Source organism: Ochotona curzoniae, unplaced genomic scaffold (genome assembly GCF_017591425.1).
Source record: "Ochotona curzoniae isolate NIBS_2020 unplaced genomic scaffold, NIBS_Ocur_1.0 contig_899, whole genome shotgun sequence".
Taxonomy (NCBI): domain Eukaryota; kingdom Metazoa; phylum Chordata; class Mammalia; order Lagomorpha; family Ochotonidae; genus Ochotona; species Ochotona curzoniae.
In genome coordinates, this window is record NW_024466605.1 from 3,604,031 (window position 1) to 3,618,720 (window position 14,690).

Sequence of the window (14,690 nt, forward strand, 5' to 3'; positions counted from 1 at the left end):
AAAAATAAAATTCTATCTCTACTGAACATGTACAGACGCATTCCCTAAATAATATAGTTTACTGTTGACATCACATCAGGTATTGCTAGTAATCTAGAGATACTGCACACAGGAGGATGTGTGGACAAGCAGACACACCATGCTATCTTAGAGAAGGGACCCGAGCATCTGCACCTTTTGCTCCCCAAGGTGTCCTGGACTCAATCCCCTGTGGCTATTACTGTACTAGATATTTTTGCAGCATCATGTATTTCAAAGCATAACTATAACTGACCATAACTTTAACTTCAAATAGGTATGGTTTCTTAAGTCAACCAGAAAGAGAGAGAGAGATGAGATACCACAGGGCACTCAGCTATTAGATCTAGACTCCTAATTTACTGAAGATTTTTCATTAACGCCTACAACTCTGCCAGAACCCAAGTCTCCCTCAAGTGCTAAGTAGCATTCTTTGCATAGAAGCTCCTTCCCAGGAATCGGTAGTAAAGAATATTGGAGCTCAATGTCATCCAGCCTACACTGCATGACCCACGAGCCTCACAGCGACTGGCACAACTTCTTCTCCATTCCTGTCACGCCCTGCGCAGCACACACAGCTAACACCACTGGGCACCAACAAATCCTGTCATGGAAATTGCTATCAAAATCTGTGGAAACCATCTGTTTTTCTGGCTGTTTTTCCTTGCAGTGGTTTTCTTTCATGTATTCCTCACTAACTACAGAAAAATCTATTCTAAACTAACCAAGATGTTATGGCTAAAAACACCAGGGGTATATATATCCAGTTTATGAGAGAAATTGCTTTCTAAAGAGGAGCTGGGTTTTATCTTGTGTGGAGGAAGGCAACATTTCCACAAATATTATAGCTGCGCTAAGAAAATAACCAACTACTTTCATTAAAGAAGTATGTGACAAGATTTGTATTTGTCCTGTAATTGAATTTAATGCTGCTGAAATTTGTCAGACCTGAAAGCTATGGAACTCCATGCCAAAGTTTTACATGGAGAAGAAGACATTGCTTCTCAGCCAGTATCTAGCCAGTCTTCCATTGACCTTAAAAAGGTTGTGAGGGGTGGGGGGTGAAGATACCTGTATCTGGCATCGGAGTGCTTGGGTTCCATTCCTGACTCCAAACTCCTGCCACAGACACGGGAGGTTTGGATTGAGTTCCAGCTTACACTATCAGCCCCTCCCTCTCCTGGCTCTGGTGGCTATTTGGGGAGTGATGCAATGTTTGGAAGTGTTTTCTCTCTCTGTCTCTTACATTGAAAAACAAAAGTCATAAAAGCCGTGAGTCAGTCATGATATAAGCTGCATAATGCTTAGAACCAAAGACTGCTCCAGGGATAATTTTTTTAGGGGGGCGGCCAGGAGGAAGACTACGTGAGTCAGAGTTCAGGAAAATGCTCAGATTATAACAGCCAAGCAATGTGTTCTTCTCTATTTTGTCTCTGGTTTAGAAGCCAGTGATTTAAAATTGGGGATGGAGAGCATACATGTTTTCCTTCCAACCAAGAGTTGTGCAATGGATATGAGCTCACTTACACACTTGCACAGTTCATTATCTTAAAAACTTCAGATTTCCTGCACAGGATCCATAGCTAGGAGGTTATGAGTGTATCACCTTTCTTGGTCTCTCACCTGGGTTCGCCTTGGTTGATGGACATATAAATCTCCCAAGAATTCTCCTCTGGGATGGCACCATGTGGTATGAGTAAACTCACACCTAAAACAGAAAAACCCAAGAGGTTATTCACAGATTCTCCAATTAAGTCTCTCACTTGTGCCCCTAACAGATGGTCACATGAAAGGATCTTCTCACAATTTGTGAAATTTCAATTGTGCAACGTTCAGACTAACGGGAAAAACACTGTTTTGTAAAGGAAGCATATTGTTCAACTGGGTACCAGAATTATTTTCTTGAAAGATTGGAAACAAATCTGAAAACATGACTGATGCTACATCAGGGTACTTAAGAACATTCACAGAAAAATGGAACTAGACGTTTAGTTGGGTACAAACTAATTTTGAAATCTATGAATAGGTTTTTCATAATACACATTTTCCTGTGAACTTCTTGAAGACTGTTTATATTTATGAATTCTGAATTTTTATACCCCAATAAATTTGTTTCCATTTTCCATGCACTTCCCCAATTTGTCTATCATGTCTCTATCCACTGATTTCTTTAAAAAGTTAACCTAGAAAGATGGGCGAGCTATCTCACACTATGCTAGAATCTGAAATTGACAAAATATATGCTTGGAAGTAAACTGAGGATGGTGTACAGTATATAATCACATCTTGTTAAGAAAAAGAGTATGTAAGATTATCTGATAAGCTTAGGAGACTTTTGGGTCATTATAAAATCAGGGAAGTCTTAAAAGTGCACACAGAAATTAGGAATGGTTAAAACTACACATGCCATCACCATATACATGTCTATGACAAAAACAAAACCTGGTGTATTTCAGTGAAATCACATACAGTAGGCGGCCAGATCCAGGAAGCCACCTTGTACTGCATTATAAATGCTTCAGCTGTGATAGTCAATGCTGCAGAGAAAAGATTTCTCTCTGGTCAACAGTCAAGAGATGCCAGGGATTTTATTTAATGCAGGTGTTCATTTACAGAAAGAAATGAAGAAACAAGTCTTTACAAAATAAAATCTCTGTGCATCTCCCTTTCTTTGCATATTGCCGCCCTCTTTTCCTTTCATGAGAAGTAATGTAATCACACAGCAAGCTTTTAGGTTGCTGATAATTCAAATTCAGAGATGCAGGTTTTGCTGATAAAACTTCTTCGGGTCTGTTAGCAGATATAGAGTGAAGCCAAGCAAAAATCACTGTGAGACCAGTTGCTTGTGATTCAAATTTATGAGCATTAGTCAGTTACATGCTACTTCTCATCAGTATCTCTCACAAGCACTAAGAGTGAGGCACATTTCAATTTTGTTTACAGCTTCTCTGCTTTTCCACAAGAGGATATATTTATAGTTCATACCTTAATGCTCAAATTAGGATAACTATAAGTGTCACACTTAGGGGACACCAATCGGGCTCCTGCTCACATTGTCTATTCTTCTTTAACTGCATTGCCTAATAAAATGGCCTCCTTCAGACACTTCCCTGTTGCTGAACACACATAATACATAGCAATATGGAGAATATCCAGTATGTTTAGATTTCCACCTGAATGCACACAGACCCTAGAATTTTGTCTGTGCACCTTCTCTTTGTTGCTTCTGTTTGGAACTCCCCAGGCTGTGATGATGACAGAGACAGGCAGTTCTTCTTTTTCAGGAGACTGCCATCAAGCAGTGATGCCATTTGACATCAATCATGTCTGGGACCAAGTAGGAACATGACATGCATGTGATCATGAATACATGAATAGGATTCGACATTGTTAGTGAACAAAGGCAGGCTCTGAGCACACACATCTTCCGGATATCACCACAGCAGCCTGGCTACGTCACTCCAGATGGGAGCAGAAGAAATACATGTCAAGATGCCTGGGAAACTGCTAGTGGAGCAGATCACATCTCTTTTCATCCTGGCTTAACTCCCTGCTATTCAGATTGAAATATTACTCATAATACTTCTCTACTCAACTTGAATCTACAGGATCACTGGAGCTTCAAAGTGTTTTCTCTCCCTCTCTCTCAGCCACAAATTGCACTATCTTTCAAACAGGTTTCCCTCCATCTACTTAAATGTGCAATTTGTATGTTGAGACTAAAAATGATAGTCTGATACAGAGGCAAGGGTCATGGGGGGTAGCACTGCTGGGGGTAAGTTATATATGATGAAAAATGAGAGGCATGGCAGGAAGCTTTTATGCCTAGGGTCCTTAAAGGAATATCCATCTCCAATATGCCATTCACTCATTATCTCTGATTACGATAAAATATGCTTCCCTCGAATTCCACCTGCTACTCTGACAGCCTTTAATTTGACATGACAGAACTACTTGTCTGAGTTTCTTATTTCATATTTTACATAAAAAATGATTTCCAGAGTGTAGAGAAGGCTTTGAGAAATCATTGCTAGGCACCCAATAAACAATTTGGAGTGAATAGGATAAAGCAAAACACATTTCTGTGCCTTGCTTGCTGTACGCTCGAGTTCCCCAGGGCATATTTTGCATTTGTGTTCTGCAAATAACAGCATATGTTTCAATTCTCCACACTTTTCCTCAAACTCCTTCACAGCAAGCAGCTTCGATCTTGTTGTCCAGTGCCCCTTGTCAGAAACCTTGAAAATGATCCCTTTCCATGGGAAGTATTTGGGAAACACTGTTAAAGCCATCAGCATTTTCAGTTTCCAGTATGTGTGCTGCTCAAAGCAGGAGTGAAGAAACTTCTGACTCATCAGGATTTCATCTCCTTTCATGAAACTTAACCACATGTCATCAGTAAATGGGATGGTCTTGCTCTCTCCTTGACATGTGTGTGTACATGTCCTCTGACACAGTAGTCCAGGAGGGCAGGTAGAGGAACAAGGAGCACTGGTCAACCTACTCCACCACCACCTCTTGGGTGCCAGGCCTGAGCTTGCACACATGTTCAATAACAAAACACAGAACTCTATGTGATTTGGTTTATATATTGATTCTTGGAGAAGTCAGGGAACGCATCTTTTACGATTCCTTTTCTAGGACCCACATTTCAAATGTGTTGATTTTTACAGGATAGGAAACTGGCAAACAAGGCCTACTCATTGAATCTCTTCCCTGCAACATTCCAATGGGACAACTACCACTGCAGACATCGTATGTTGACTCATTCATACATGTTTGAACCAAGATACTTACAGCATCCTAAACACTGACCAGGAAGACTAAGGAAAATTTGAAGCTTGGATGATAAAACCATCATGAGTACCATGCTACAGCAATAACTGAAAACAGTAACAGACTTTGAAATGGAGTTTTTAAGGAAATGGTAAATGTAACAGAGAATAAGTTAACATTCATCCACTTAAAACACATCAGGCTAGTCCTACCACAGATTTCATTTGATGAGATAGAATATTTGGATTCAGAGATTGATTCAGCTTCATGCTAGAGAAATATCTGTTAAGATCCTACTGGCCCTGACTCAATGCTGACTTGTCAGGTACCCACACATGCGGAACCAGTGGCCTTTCTCACTCAGCAGATGACAGAAGTGCCTGACTCAGCACACTACCTGGACTGCACTGCTTAGAATTCAGAGGGGAAATCGACATCTTCTGCTACTCACTTAGCTCTTGGGTGGCACCTCTGAAGAGACAACCCATAGATTAGATGTAATTTTCAAGGAGCTCTGGACAGGACACATTGAGTATGTTCTCAAAATATTCTCTCCCAAACAAAAGGGTGAGAAAAGGCAGTAGCTACAAGTTAACTGCACTTAGGATATGCAGTTGCAATTGAAATTTGAATTCTAAAGGGCAGCTCCACAATGGATCTCATCACTGCCTGTCATCAAATAACATTATTAGCAAAATTTGTGGTTTCTAAAGATGATGAACTCTGAGCATCATTTCACTAAATTCTGTTTTTTTAATTTATTTATTTTTATGTGGGAAGTCAGATTTACAGAGGAGGAAAGACAGATCTTTCATCTGCTGATTCACTCCCCAATTAGCCACAATAGAAGAAGCTGAGTCGATCCAAAGCCAGGAGCCAGCAGCTTCCATTGGGTCACACATGTGAGTGCACGGTCCCAAGGCTTTGGGCCGTCCTCGACTGCTTTCCCAGGCCACAAGCAGGGAGCTGGATGGGAAGTGGGGCTGCTGGAACACAAACTCGTATCATTTTGGATTTTGGCTCATGCAAGGTGAGCTTGTCAGTCACTAGGCTACTGCACTGGACCCTAAATTCTTGGATTAGAAACCTGGGAGATACTAATTGGCAAATCAGGTGTGTATATGAACATGGTATTTAGCAGTCATGCAAACAAAAAATGGTTTCAGTGGTTCCTCATCATGTTCTCAGTATTTCAAAGGTATATAAACCCTGGAGACCACACAAACCTTTTGTGCAAATAAGACTATCACTTCTGTGGCTGGTGTGACAACTAAACTGACTAATTTTCCGCATAAAAGTGCCAACATCCCATATAGGTGCTGATTTGTGTTCCAGCTATTTCACTCTCCATCCAGCTCTCTGCCTTGGCCTGTGAAAGAAGTAGGGGCTGGCCCTAAGCCTTGGGACTCTACACCCATGTGAGAGACCTAGAAGAGCCTTCTGGCTGCTGGCTTTGGATTTGCTCAGCTCTAGCCATTAAGGCTGTTTGCGGGGAGTGAACTGCTAGATGGAAGATGTTTGTCTCTCCTTCTCTCTGTGAATCTGCGATTCCAATAAAAAATGATTGTTTTTAAAAGATTATAAGTTCTAACAGGACATCATGTGGAGTGTTGATTCTAGACATCGAGAATGCAAACCACAGGGCTGGCTCTGGTTTGCTGAGTAAATCAGCTTGCTGGTGGAGGGGCCTCAGCTTTTGATGCTCTGAGAAGGAGACAGTAAGTATCATAAAAAGAACCTTATGGGACTCAATTACATACAAAGTGGTTTGACAAACAACAGAAGACACACACACACACACTTGCCACCCACCTGTATTGGGCATGACCAAGCGTCCCCCTAAATGGCCAAATACACCAGTGGTCCTCAGCTCTGTCCTGGTGGGAAGAGACGACAGGTTCTGGATGTAGGGAGCTTTGTTTCTGGGATGCACTGTAGTAAAGTTCCGGTTGTTTCCATGGGGAAAAGTTCCCGAGTGATTCTTGCCATGGTACTCAGCTCTCTCTGACACGCCCAGGGAGACCATGAATGAGCTCTGGACTTTGACTTTGATGTCTGACAGAGGGTTGAAGAGTGAGGACTCTGTCATGAGCTCCTTGTCCAGAGGATCCTGCAGACAGATGGGACCGCTGTACGTCCGGCTGACAGTCAGGTCTGGTTGCATGGCGGAATTTAAAAGTAGCGAGTTACCTGGTCAAAGAAAAGTGACTTGTTGCTCGGAGGTTGAAAGCACCAGAGTTAGCCCTTTGACTCTGCTTCTACTAATGCCCAACCACCTGTGTAACTGGCATGTGTTTCAATCAGAGCCAGCTTCCTAGGTTCACCCTGGGTTATTGGAACAACTGTCACAGGGTGGCCATTCAAGCCCTGAGTATTTTCATCAGGATGTTCAGCCTGGACCATCCAGTCTCTGTATGCCATTGAGCATAGTTTCCCATTTGGAGAGACCTTTACAAGCTCTGTGTTCAAAAAAGGCAACTAACTCCAATATTATTATGATTATTTGAATGGGCAAAGTCAAACTTAAACAGGAAGGGTATTTGGAAAACCTATTTGTAGCAAAACTCACACCTCTTTAAATGACATAGGCTGATATAGTGTAGTGACTGGGCAGGGCTGTTTATAATAGAAACTGAGTCCGTTCCAGTACATTTCATATGCAACTCATGGCTATTACTGGGGCTTGGAAGGGAGGATTCAAAAAAGGATGCATTCTCAGAGCAAAAGGATGACAGGATCTTCTGCATCACTCTGTGCTCTTGTAAGACACCTGTCACTCTGCAATAAAGAAGGATTCAGATGCTACATGGGGAGCAGCGTAGAATGGCTTCCTCCCAATCTCAAAGACAAAAAGGAAAAAAATATATCTTTGTAAAAAACCTGAGATATTGGACTCTCTCATCTGTTGAGGTTCACCACATTTTTGTTCAAGTCCAATATTATGGAGAGATGCTGTAATATTTTCTGGTGATGAAATAATCTCATTTATTAGAGAATAACAAAATAACCTCCATCACCAACCTCTCACCTGTCTTAGTCCATCAATGTGACATCTTAAATTGAAACCCAAACCATTATTAAACAGTTTTCCTTTGAAGCCTGACAAAAAGGTTGGAAGTAAGCTTTTGAAAATGTTGCAGTTATAGGGCATATTGTATTAGCCACTATTATTTTTCCATTTTCATAATTTTTTGCAATGCCATTAGCAAATCTCTAACTCTGGCTTTTCCTATTACTTGTTCAGATGCTCCAAGATTCCAGAATAAAATAAAAATACGCAGATGAGATGAAATCACACTGTGGACTTCAAGGGGAAAAAAAATCCCTTGTTGATGGAATTTTCTTTCCATGCTTTGGGCTGCTGTGTCAAGAGATAGGCCTAATCAAAGAGCTATGCTTCTTAAAGAATAACGCTGAAATCCACAGGTTGTGACCTTACCCCTGTTTATGATCTTTACACGCAAGAGGAGGAAGGAACAGATCATTCTACATCTAAAGAGAATTCAGAACAGGAGTTCCTGTCATAGAGACAGCAAAAAATCATACCCCACTTCTCCTGGTTATTTGACCTGCAGGCTCTCCCTTCTGAATTAAAAATTTTGACCACTCTTAAAAAGTTTTTGCTAGCTCACAGAGAGAAAAGACACAAAAGAAGAAAAAATCCTGTAATTAGGACATGAGTGGAAAAAATGCCTGGTCATAAAAGCATGCCCATCTGGAGAGACCAAAGCTGAGGTTCAACTTCATCAATGCAAGTTTTCTCTAGAGGGTCTTTCTCAAGGCCCTAGGTTGCCCCAAGAAAGACATTTCACTTAAAGGTTTTCCTGTTTTTCTCCCATGGGTACCACATTCATTGCTGGAGAAGACATGTTCTAAGAGAGTTGAGGTGAAAAACATATGGCCATCCATGTTGGGCACGTTATCCTCCATTGGGGAGGTGGAAGATCAGCTGAGCTTGGAAAGGCCATCTATTCTTTCAGATTCACAACACCATGTAAATTCTGAGAAGCTCCAGCAAACACATACCTGTAAGCTTAGGAAAGTTGGCATTCCCTGCCAAGTTCATGCCAAGGAACTTGCCACTCTCATTTGCTCCCTGGTATTCCATGTCGGTATCTTGGGACAGGGTCAAGGGAAGCAGTCAGCTTCTAGAACTGTACTCACTCCATTGATGAGCACTTTTCATGGGCAAAGGAATAACCACATTCTTTTAGGTGATTTCAGCCTCATAGGAACATTGGAGGTAGATGTTAGTACCCTAGCACTATAGCTGTAGAAACAGACTAAGGAATGGGGTTCAGTCTAGCAACTGCGATACCTATTTCCATATGTGAGTACCTGGGTTTGAGTCACAGCCCCTGTTCCTCATTTTGGCTTCCTGCTGATGCTGGTTCTGCATGGCAGAAGGTGGCAACTAATGTAGTGGGGTCTCTGTCATCCATATAGGAGACATAGATTCTGGCTCTTCCATCTCTGGGTGCCACAGGGCACTTGAGAAGAAAATGGTAAAGTGTTTTGGAACATGCTCCCTTTAACTTCATCCATTTCCATCTTTCTCCATTTCTTTCTTATTTATGATTCTCATTTTTTTTTAAATGAGGCTTACAGAGGATCAATGATTAACTAGATTACAAAGCTAAGTTTTAGACTCAAATAATGGCTGACGTCAAAGTCTATGAACTTGGGGCCTAAACTGTCTCTCATATTGATGTATTTCTTCAATTTTTAAGTGTTAAGGTCTAAGATACTCCCATCTTCTCAGTTAAAAGGATCATATTTTCCAGTTTGTCACATAGCATAAAAATAATTTCCTTGTTACACTTGCTTTTGATTAAATCAACATTACTGAGTTAAGTGCTCACATTTAGGGGATGTTTCATACTTGAGTTTCCCAGGAATAAACAGTGGGAAGACAGCCTCTCATTCTTGTCAACTACCTCCTTTTTCTTTCCAGATCATGCTGAGATTTTCCTTTTAGGAGTCTGTCAATCCCAGCCAAGGCTCTATGCTATGGGATCCATTAACAGCCAATAAAGAAAAATGATGAGACAAATGTAGCTGATAAAGCCCCAGGTCATAATCTTTATACTCAGACAAGAGATGACCTCATTTGTTCTCAAATAAAAACCACGTAGGTTTGACTCTCACCTCACAATCAGGAATAGATCTGGTTCATTGAAGAGAATTAAATGTCTGTTTTGAAAATAAGTATAGCTATAGCTTGAAAGGAGGTTTACATTTTGCCACAACAAAAGATGGCTTACCCTTGATAGAGTTAATTTGATGGAATTATTTGTTTCCTGGCTAAATGACCCATCTTAAACCCTCCAACATCCTTTTTAGTTATTTAAAACAGAAGCAAAAAAAAAACAAAAAAAACTAGTCCTACCTCATAAACAGGGTAAAAAATAGGCCTGGCAGGTTGTGATTTAGGGGGTGGCCTTCAGTTTTGAGTAATTGATATTTTATGACACTGTGAGTTAACTAAAATAAGAAGTTGCAGAACTTGGGATATAGTAATACTTGGCTAAGCTCACATAAAATAAAAAAGACATCTCACTTAAAATGTTGGTAATGGTAAACAAAGGTCCATTTGACCTCAGTAGCCAAGGACCTAAGCAATCAGTTCACCAAGCTTGATCTTACTTAGGCAGACATTCTGGCAACGGCTCCCATGGCGAAGAGCTACTTTCACACAGGGCCAAGGAGAACAGTGACGTTCCTGTGTGAGCGTAGCCTGCCACTGTGGGGATGAGATGTTGGGGGCCTATGCCGCTAACCTTGACGGACTGTTTTGAAGTTGAAGGTCTGGAAGCCACCTGTCAATGCAGAAGAGTCGATGACGTCCACGCCATAGTCACTCTGGCTCCGTCTATAGAGGGTGACCCCAATGACCAGGACGGCCACAGCCACGACGGCAGCACCCAAGCCCGAGTACAAAGCAATGTCGCTGGCATTCTCGATGCCTGAAAGACACAAGAGAAACCCTCAATGACTAATGTGGGCCTTAAGCCAAGGCACCCTCCCCTGTCTTCACAGGACACAACATGAGATGCTACTGGATTTTGGAGTGAATGCTCAGAGAAAATGACATATGCAAGCCAGTGCTAAGTTGTATGCTGTTTCACACAATAATCATGTTTCTAAAATGCCCTAAATCAATCAAAGCAATGCTAGTCAAATATCTCAACTGCATTAAGGTAGCTTACCGTGTAATAGAGTCTTGCAGAGAATCAATTTTATAAAGAAAATATTTTTTTCCATTTTAACATAGACAATTCTTTGGCTTATTTTAGCAAGTCACATTTATCTGAAAAGTATTCTCTTCATTCTGTGGAAAGAGTATCCTACATACAATGACAGAATATGGGTGAGCTGATCTGTTTAGATGAACGGGGGCACATGCATTGCCAGAATGCTCTAGGACAGGGAGGTCACACAAAATCTAGGAATCCACAGAGAGAAGACTAGGGTAATAGGAATTTTAGTTTTGGCACAAAATTGCTTTGATGTGGAGGACACTGACAGCATCAGTTTGGGGATATGCAAACATCAGGTGAGTTTTTATGCTGAGAGAGGAAGGTTTTGGTCCTAGGTACAGCTCTGTCATTGGGTAAGGTTTCCTGACACTGTTCAATGCCAGGTTCTGGGATTTATTGTGACTGAGGACTTGTCTCTAATGGGGACACATGCCGTTTCTCCCATACCTCTCCTACTCCATCCTATCGAATGCATGAGCAAAGCAAAAATAAAAGCGTTAGTTGGAATTTAGAGTATAGGTGGTCCCCCACCCCCCGAGATATGCTGTAGCTGCTTTCCCTCCCCCTTTTTTAGATGCACATGAGGGTGTGGCTCATTGATGAAGCAAAGTTCTAATGCCTATGCAATTCAGCATAAGCAATTTTTGCAAAGCAACACCAACCTAAAAGAGGTGTAATCTTGGAAACTATGTGGAAATGGAAGGTGGCAAATGCTAACTGCATAATTAATCTTCCTGCAGATTATGTGGTAAGTACACTTAATGGGTCCAAAAGTAATTACGATGTCACCCTGTGTTGGGCTGAGAGGATAAAATAAACCCATCATATATTCACCTTGTAATTGCACAACACTTACTATGCATTCACTGCACCTTAATACGGTACTTATGTTCTCAAATGAGTAATACTAACCACACAAGCAAAGTGAATTTATTTTCAACAAAGTTAGTGGACTGTAAAATAAGGTGCTACCAAATTAAAGAGTGAACAAAGAAATCAAACAGAACTAGTTCAACAGCAGGATAGTAAACACATGAAAATGATGTGCAAGGGTGAACCCAAGTGTCTCTTCCCCTCCTTCTCCCCCGTAGTATCTGAAAAGTCAAGAGATTATCAGACATCTTTGGTTAACCGAGCTCTGTGATGGGTGTTGAGAAAGATGGTGTGACTTAGACCTTCATTTCACCTTCATGATGGTTCAAGAGGGAGAGGGAGAGATAATGAGACCTACTTCTCCAAGCACTTAGAAGCTTGTGTGCAGTCAGGAATGTCTCAGTTCCCACGGCTGTTAGTCCTATGCAGGGGCAGAAATAGAGCAAATGCCATTCCACACAAGCTCCCACCCATCTCTACTCACTGAAGTCCCTGGGAGAGAACAATGACACCCCAATTCCAGGGAGGACACAGGCATAGCAGAAATACCAGGCTGGGCTGTACGGAGCAGCAGGAGAGCTTTGGACAGAAACCAATTAGCCTCATACTCCCTACTTCCTCTCCATTTCCTTGGGCTTTGCTGACTGATGACAAGATCACCTTAAAAGGTGTATCTGGGGAGAACACACCTGCTCAGCAAATTAGCACACACAGAGCAGCAGCCAGGCAGCATACCCAATGCAGCTGCCCGGCTGCTGACTTGGCAAAGCAGAAAAACACATTGTTAGTCTCCCAGACATTCAACCAGGAACTTCTAGAAGGCAGGACCATGGCCAAGGCAGAATGCCTGGGTTAAGAATGGACAACCCTGGATGTGAACATTCTATGACAAAACAGTACAGGGACAAGTTGTCTTTTCTCCACTTAGACTCCCACATGCCCCCCGCCTTTTGTCACTGCCCAGGTAACCAGAATTCCCATTCTTTCAGCAGATACAAATCATGTTTTTGTTTTCCTTTGTTTTGCGAAATAATCCACATATCCCTTCTGACCTAAATCTAAATATTTTAGAGGGCTCAGGGGGCTTCCTCCCTCGAGAACATTTCTAAGAATCCATTTGACCTAGGTCAAGAGAAGGAAATTCTAAATTAGAGTGTTTTTAATGAGTGAAAGGACCCTGTGGTGAGGTAGGGAACAAAGTGCAGGCACTATGGCTCACCCTAATGTTGGGCAGGGCTGCCTGGTGTCCAGCCATGAGCCGGATCAGAGAGTCTGCTATTCAAGAGAAACAGGGTGGAATTCATTTTGCAAGAACCATCTCCTGGGGAGATCCTGCTTGCACGAGCAACCTCAGTGGTGCTGAAAAGTATTCAAAGGCACATTTCATGTCTTAAAAGATCCATTTTCAGAGGCCTTTACCTACAATGCAAATTCTTACGTTGCTTTCTTCTTCCTTTTTTCCCCTCTCTACGTATCAGTGTGTGCACATCTCATTCGCGTTCCTCGTTTCTTGTCTCTGCCTCACTGTTGACTGATTACTCTTCCCAATAAGGATCTCCCTATATTCACTACAGTTTTAGCAAAACTTTTGTTTATGTTCAGGATTGGCCCATATGCACTTACAGGTTAGCTTCACATTTTCTACTCTGACCTCATAGAAGAATGGTAATAGCATGCGCGTCTGGGTATGGGCATTTGCATATATGTATGTGTCTGCTGGCACCCATGCACTTGAAGCTTTGTACACATTGTCATGTACGCATGTGTACATGTGAGTGCGTGTATGACAACTTATCAAAAGATGTGGGGGCCGGCGTGTTGGCTCAACGGGGTAATCCTCCACCTCCAAGCAAAGGCATCCCATGTGGGTGCTGACTTGTGCCCCAGCTACTCCATTTCCCATCCAGCTTCCTGCTTGAGGCCTTGGAAGATGGCCCAAAAGCCTTGGACCCTGAACCTGCATGGGAGACCCAGCGGAACCTCGAGCCCCATGGCTTCTGGCTTTGGATTGGCTTAGTTCCAGCCATTGCAGTCATCTGGGGAGTGAACCAGTAGGTGAAAAAAATCTCTCCTTTTATCTATAAAATTGACTTTCCAATGATGATAAATAAGTCTTTTTGAAAAGAGGAAGATTGGGGACTGGCTGGGAAGAACAATTCTCTCTTTCAGGAGATTGGCTCTAGCAACAGGACCACAGGGCAGGCACCACCCAAGCCCTTTCTCCCCATTGATCCTGTGCTCATGTCAGCCCTTCACCTCATTGTCATTCACCCCAAAGTCACCTGAAAGTCATCGACTGGCCAGGTGATAAAAGTATACTGTAAGAAGTTCCTGGAAAGTTGACATTAAAAGACTAACTTACCTAAGCGCTAAAAATGTTGAAACCCAAACATACTTCTTTCATAATATACATTTTCTGTGAATGTTTTGGAGACCCGATGTATGTATGGGTTTCAAAAATTTACATCAAAATCAAATTTTAATGTTTATTTACACTCAACATGGTGAAGGCAGATAAAAAAAAAATCTCCTTTATCCTTCTCTGGCATTCTTTCCAAAAGCCCACATCATCTGGGGCCAGCCCAGGAGCAAGACAGGGTTCCAAAACTCTATCCAGCTCCCACTATGGGTGGCAGACACAATTATCTGAGCAGTCATCTCGTTACTTCCACACATAATGGCAGGAGGCTGGATTGGAAGTAAAGTACCCTGGATACAAACCAGGCACTCCAAATACAGCATTCGTGTATTCTAAACAGCAAC

The 14,690-nt window shown here is 41.9% G+C and overlaps 1 protein-coding gene across 1 annotated transcript in view; it reads right to left on the minus strand.

Annotated features, from left to right (window-relative positions):
- Positions 1-14,690, minus strand: part of UNC5D (unc-5 netrin receptor D) — a 525,876-nt gene that overhangs the window by 59,577 nt on the left and 451,609 nt on the right. Inside the window, exons 9-11 of the mRNA XM_040994252.1 lie at positions 10,575-10,760; positions 6,607-6,984; positions 1,642-1,726 (exon numbers count right to left, since the gene is read on the minus strand). Coding sequence (XP_040850186.1) covers positions 1,642-1,726; positions 6,607-6,984; positions 10,575-10,760 — 649 coding nt within the window. The remainder of the gene's footprint in view (positions 1-1,641; positions 1,727-6,606; positions 6,985-10,574; positions 10,761-14,690) is intronic.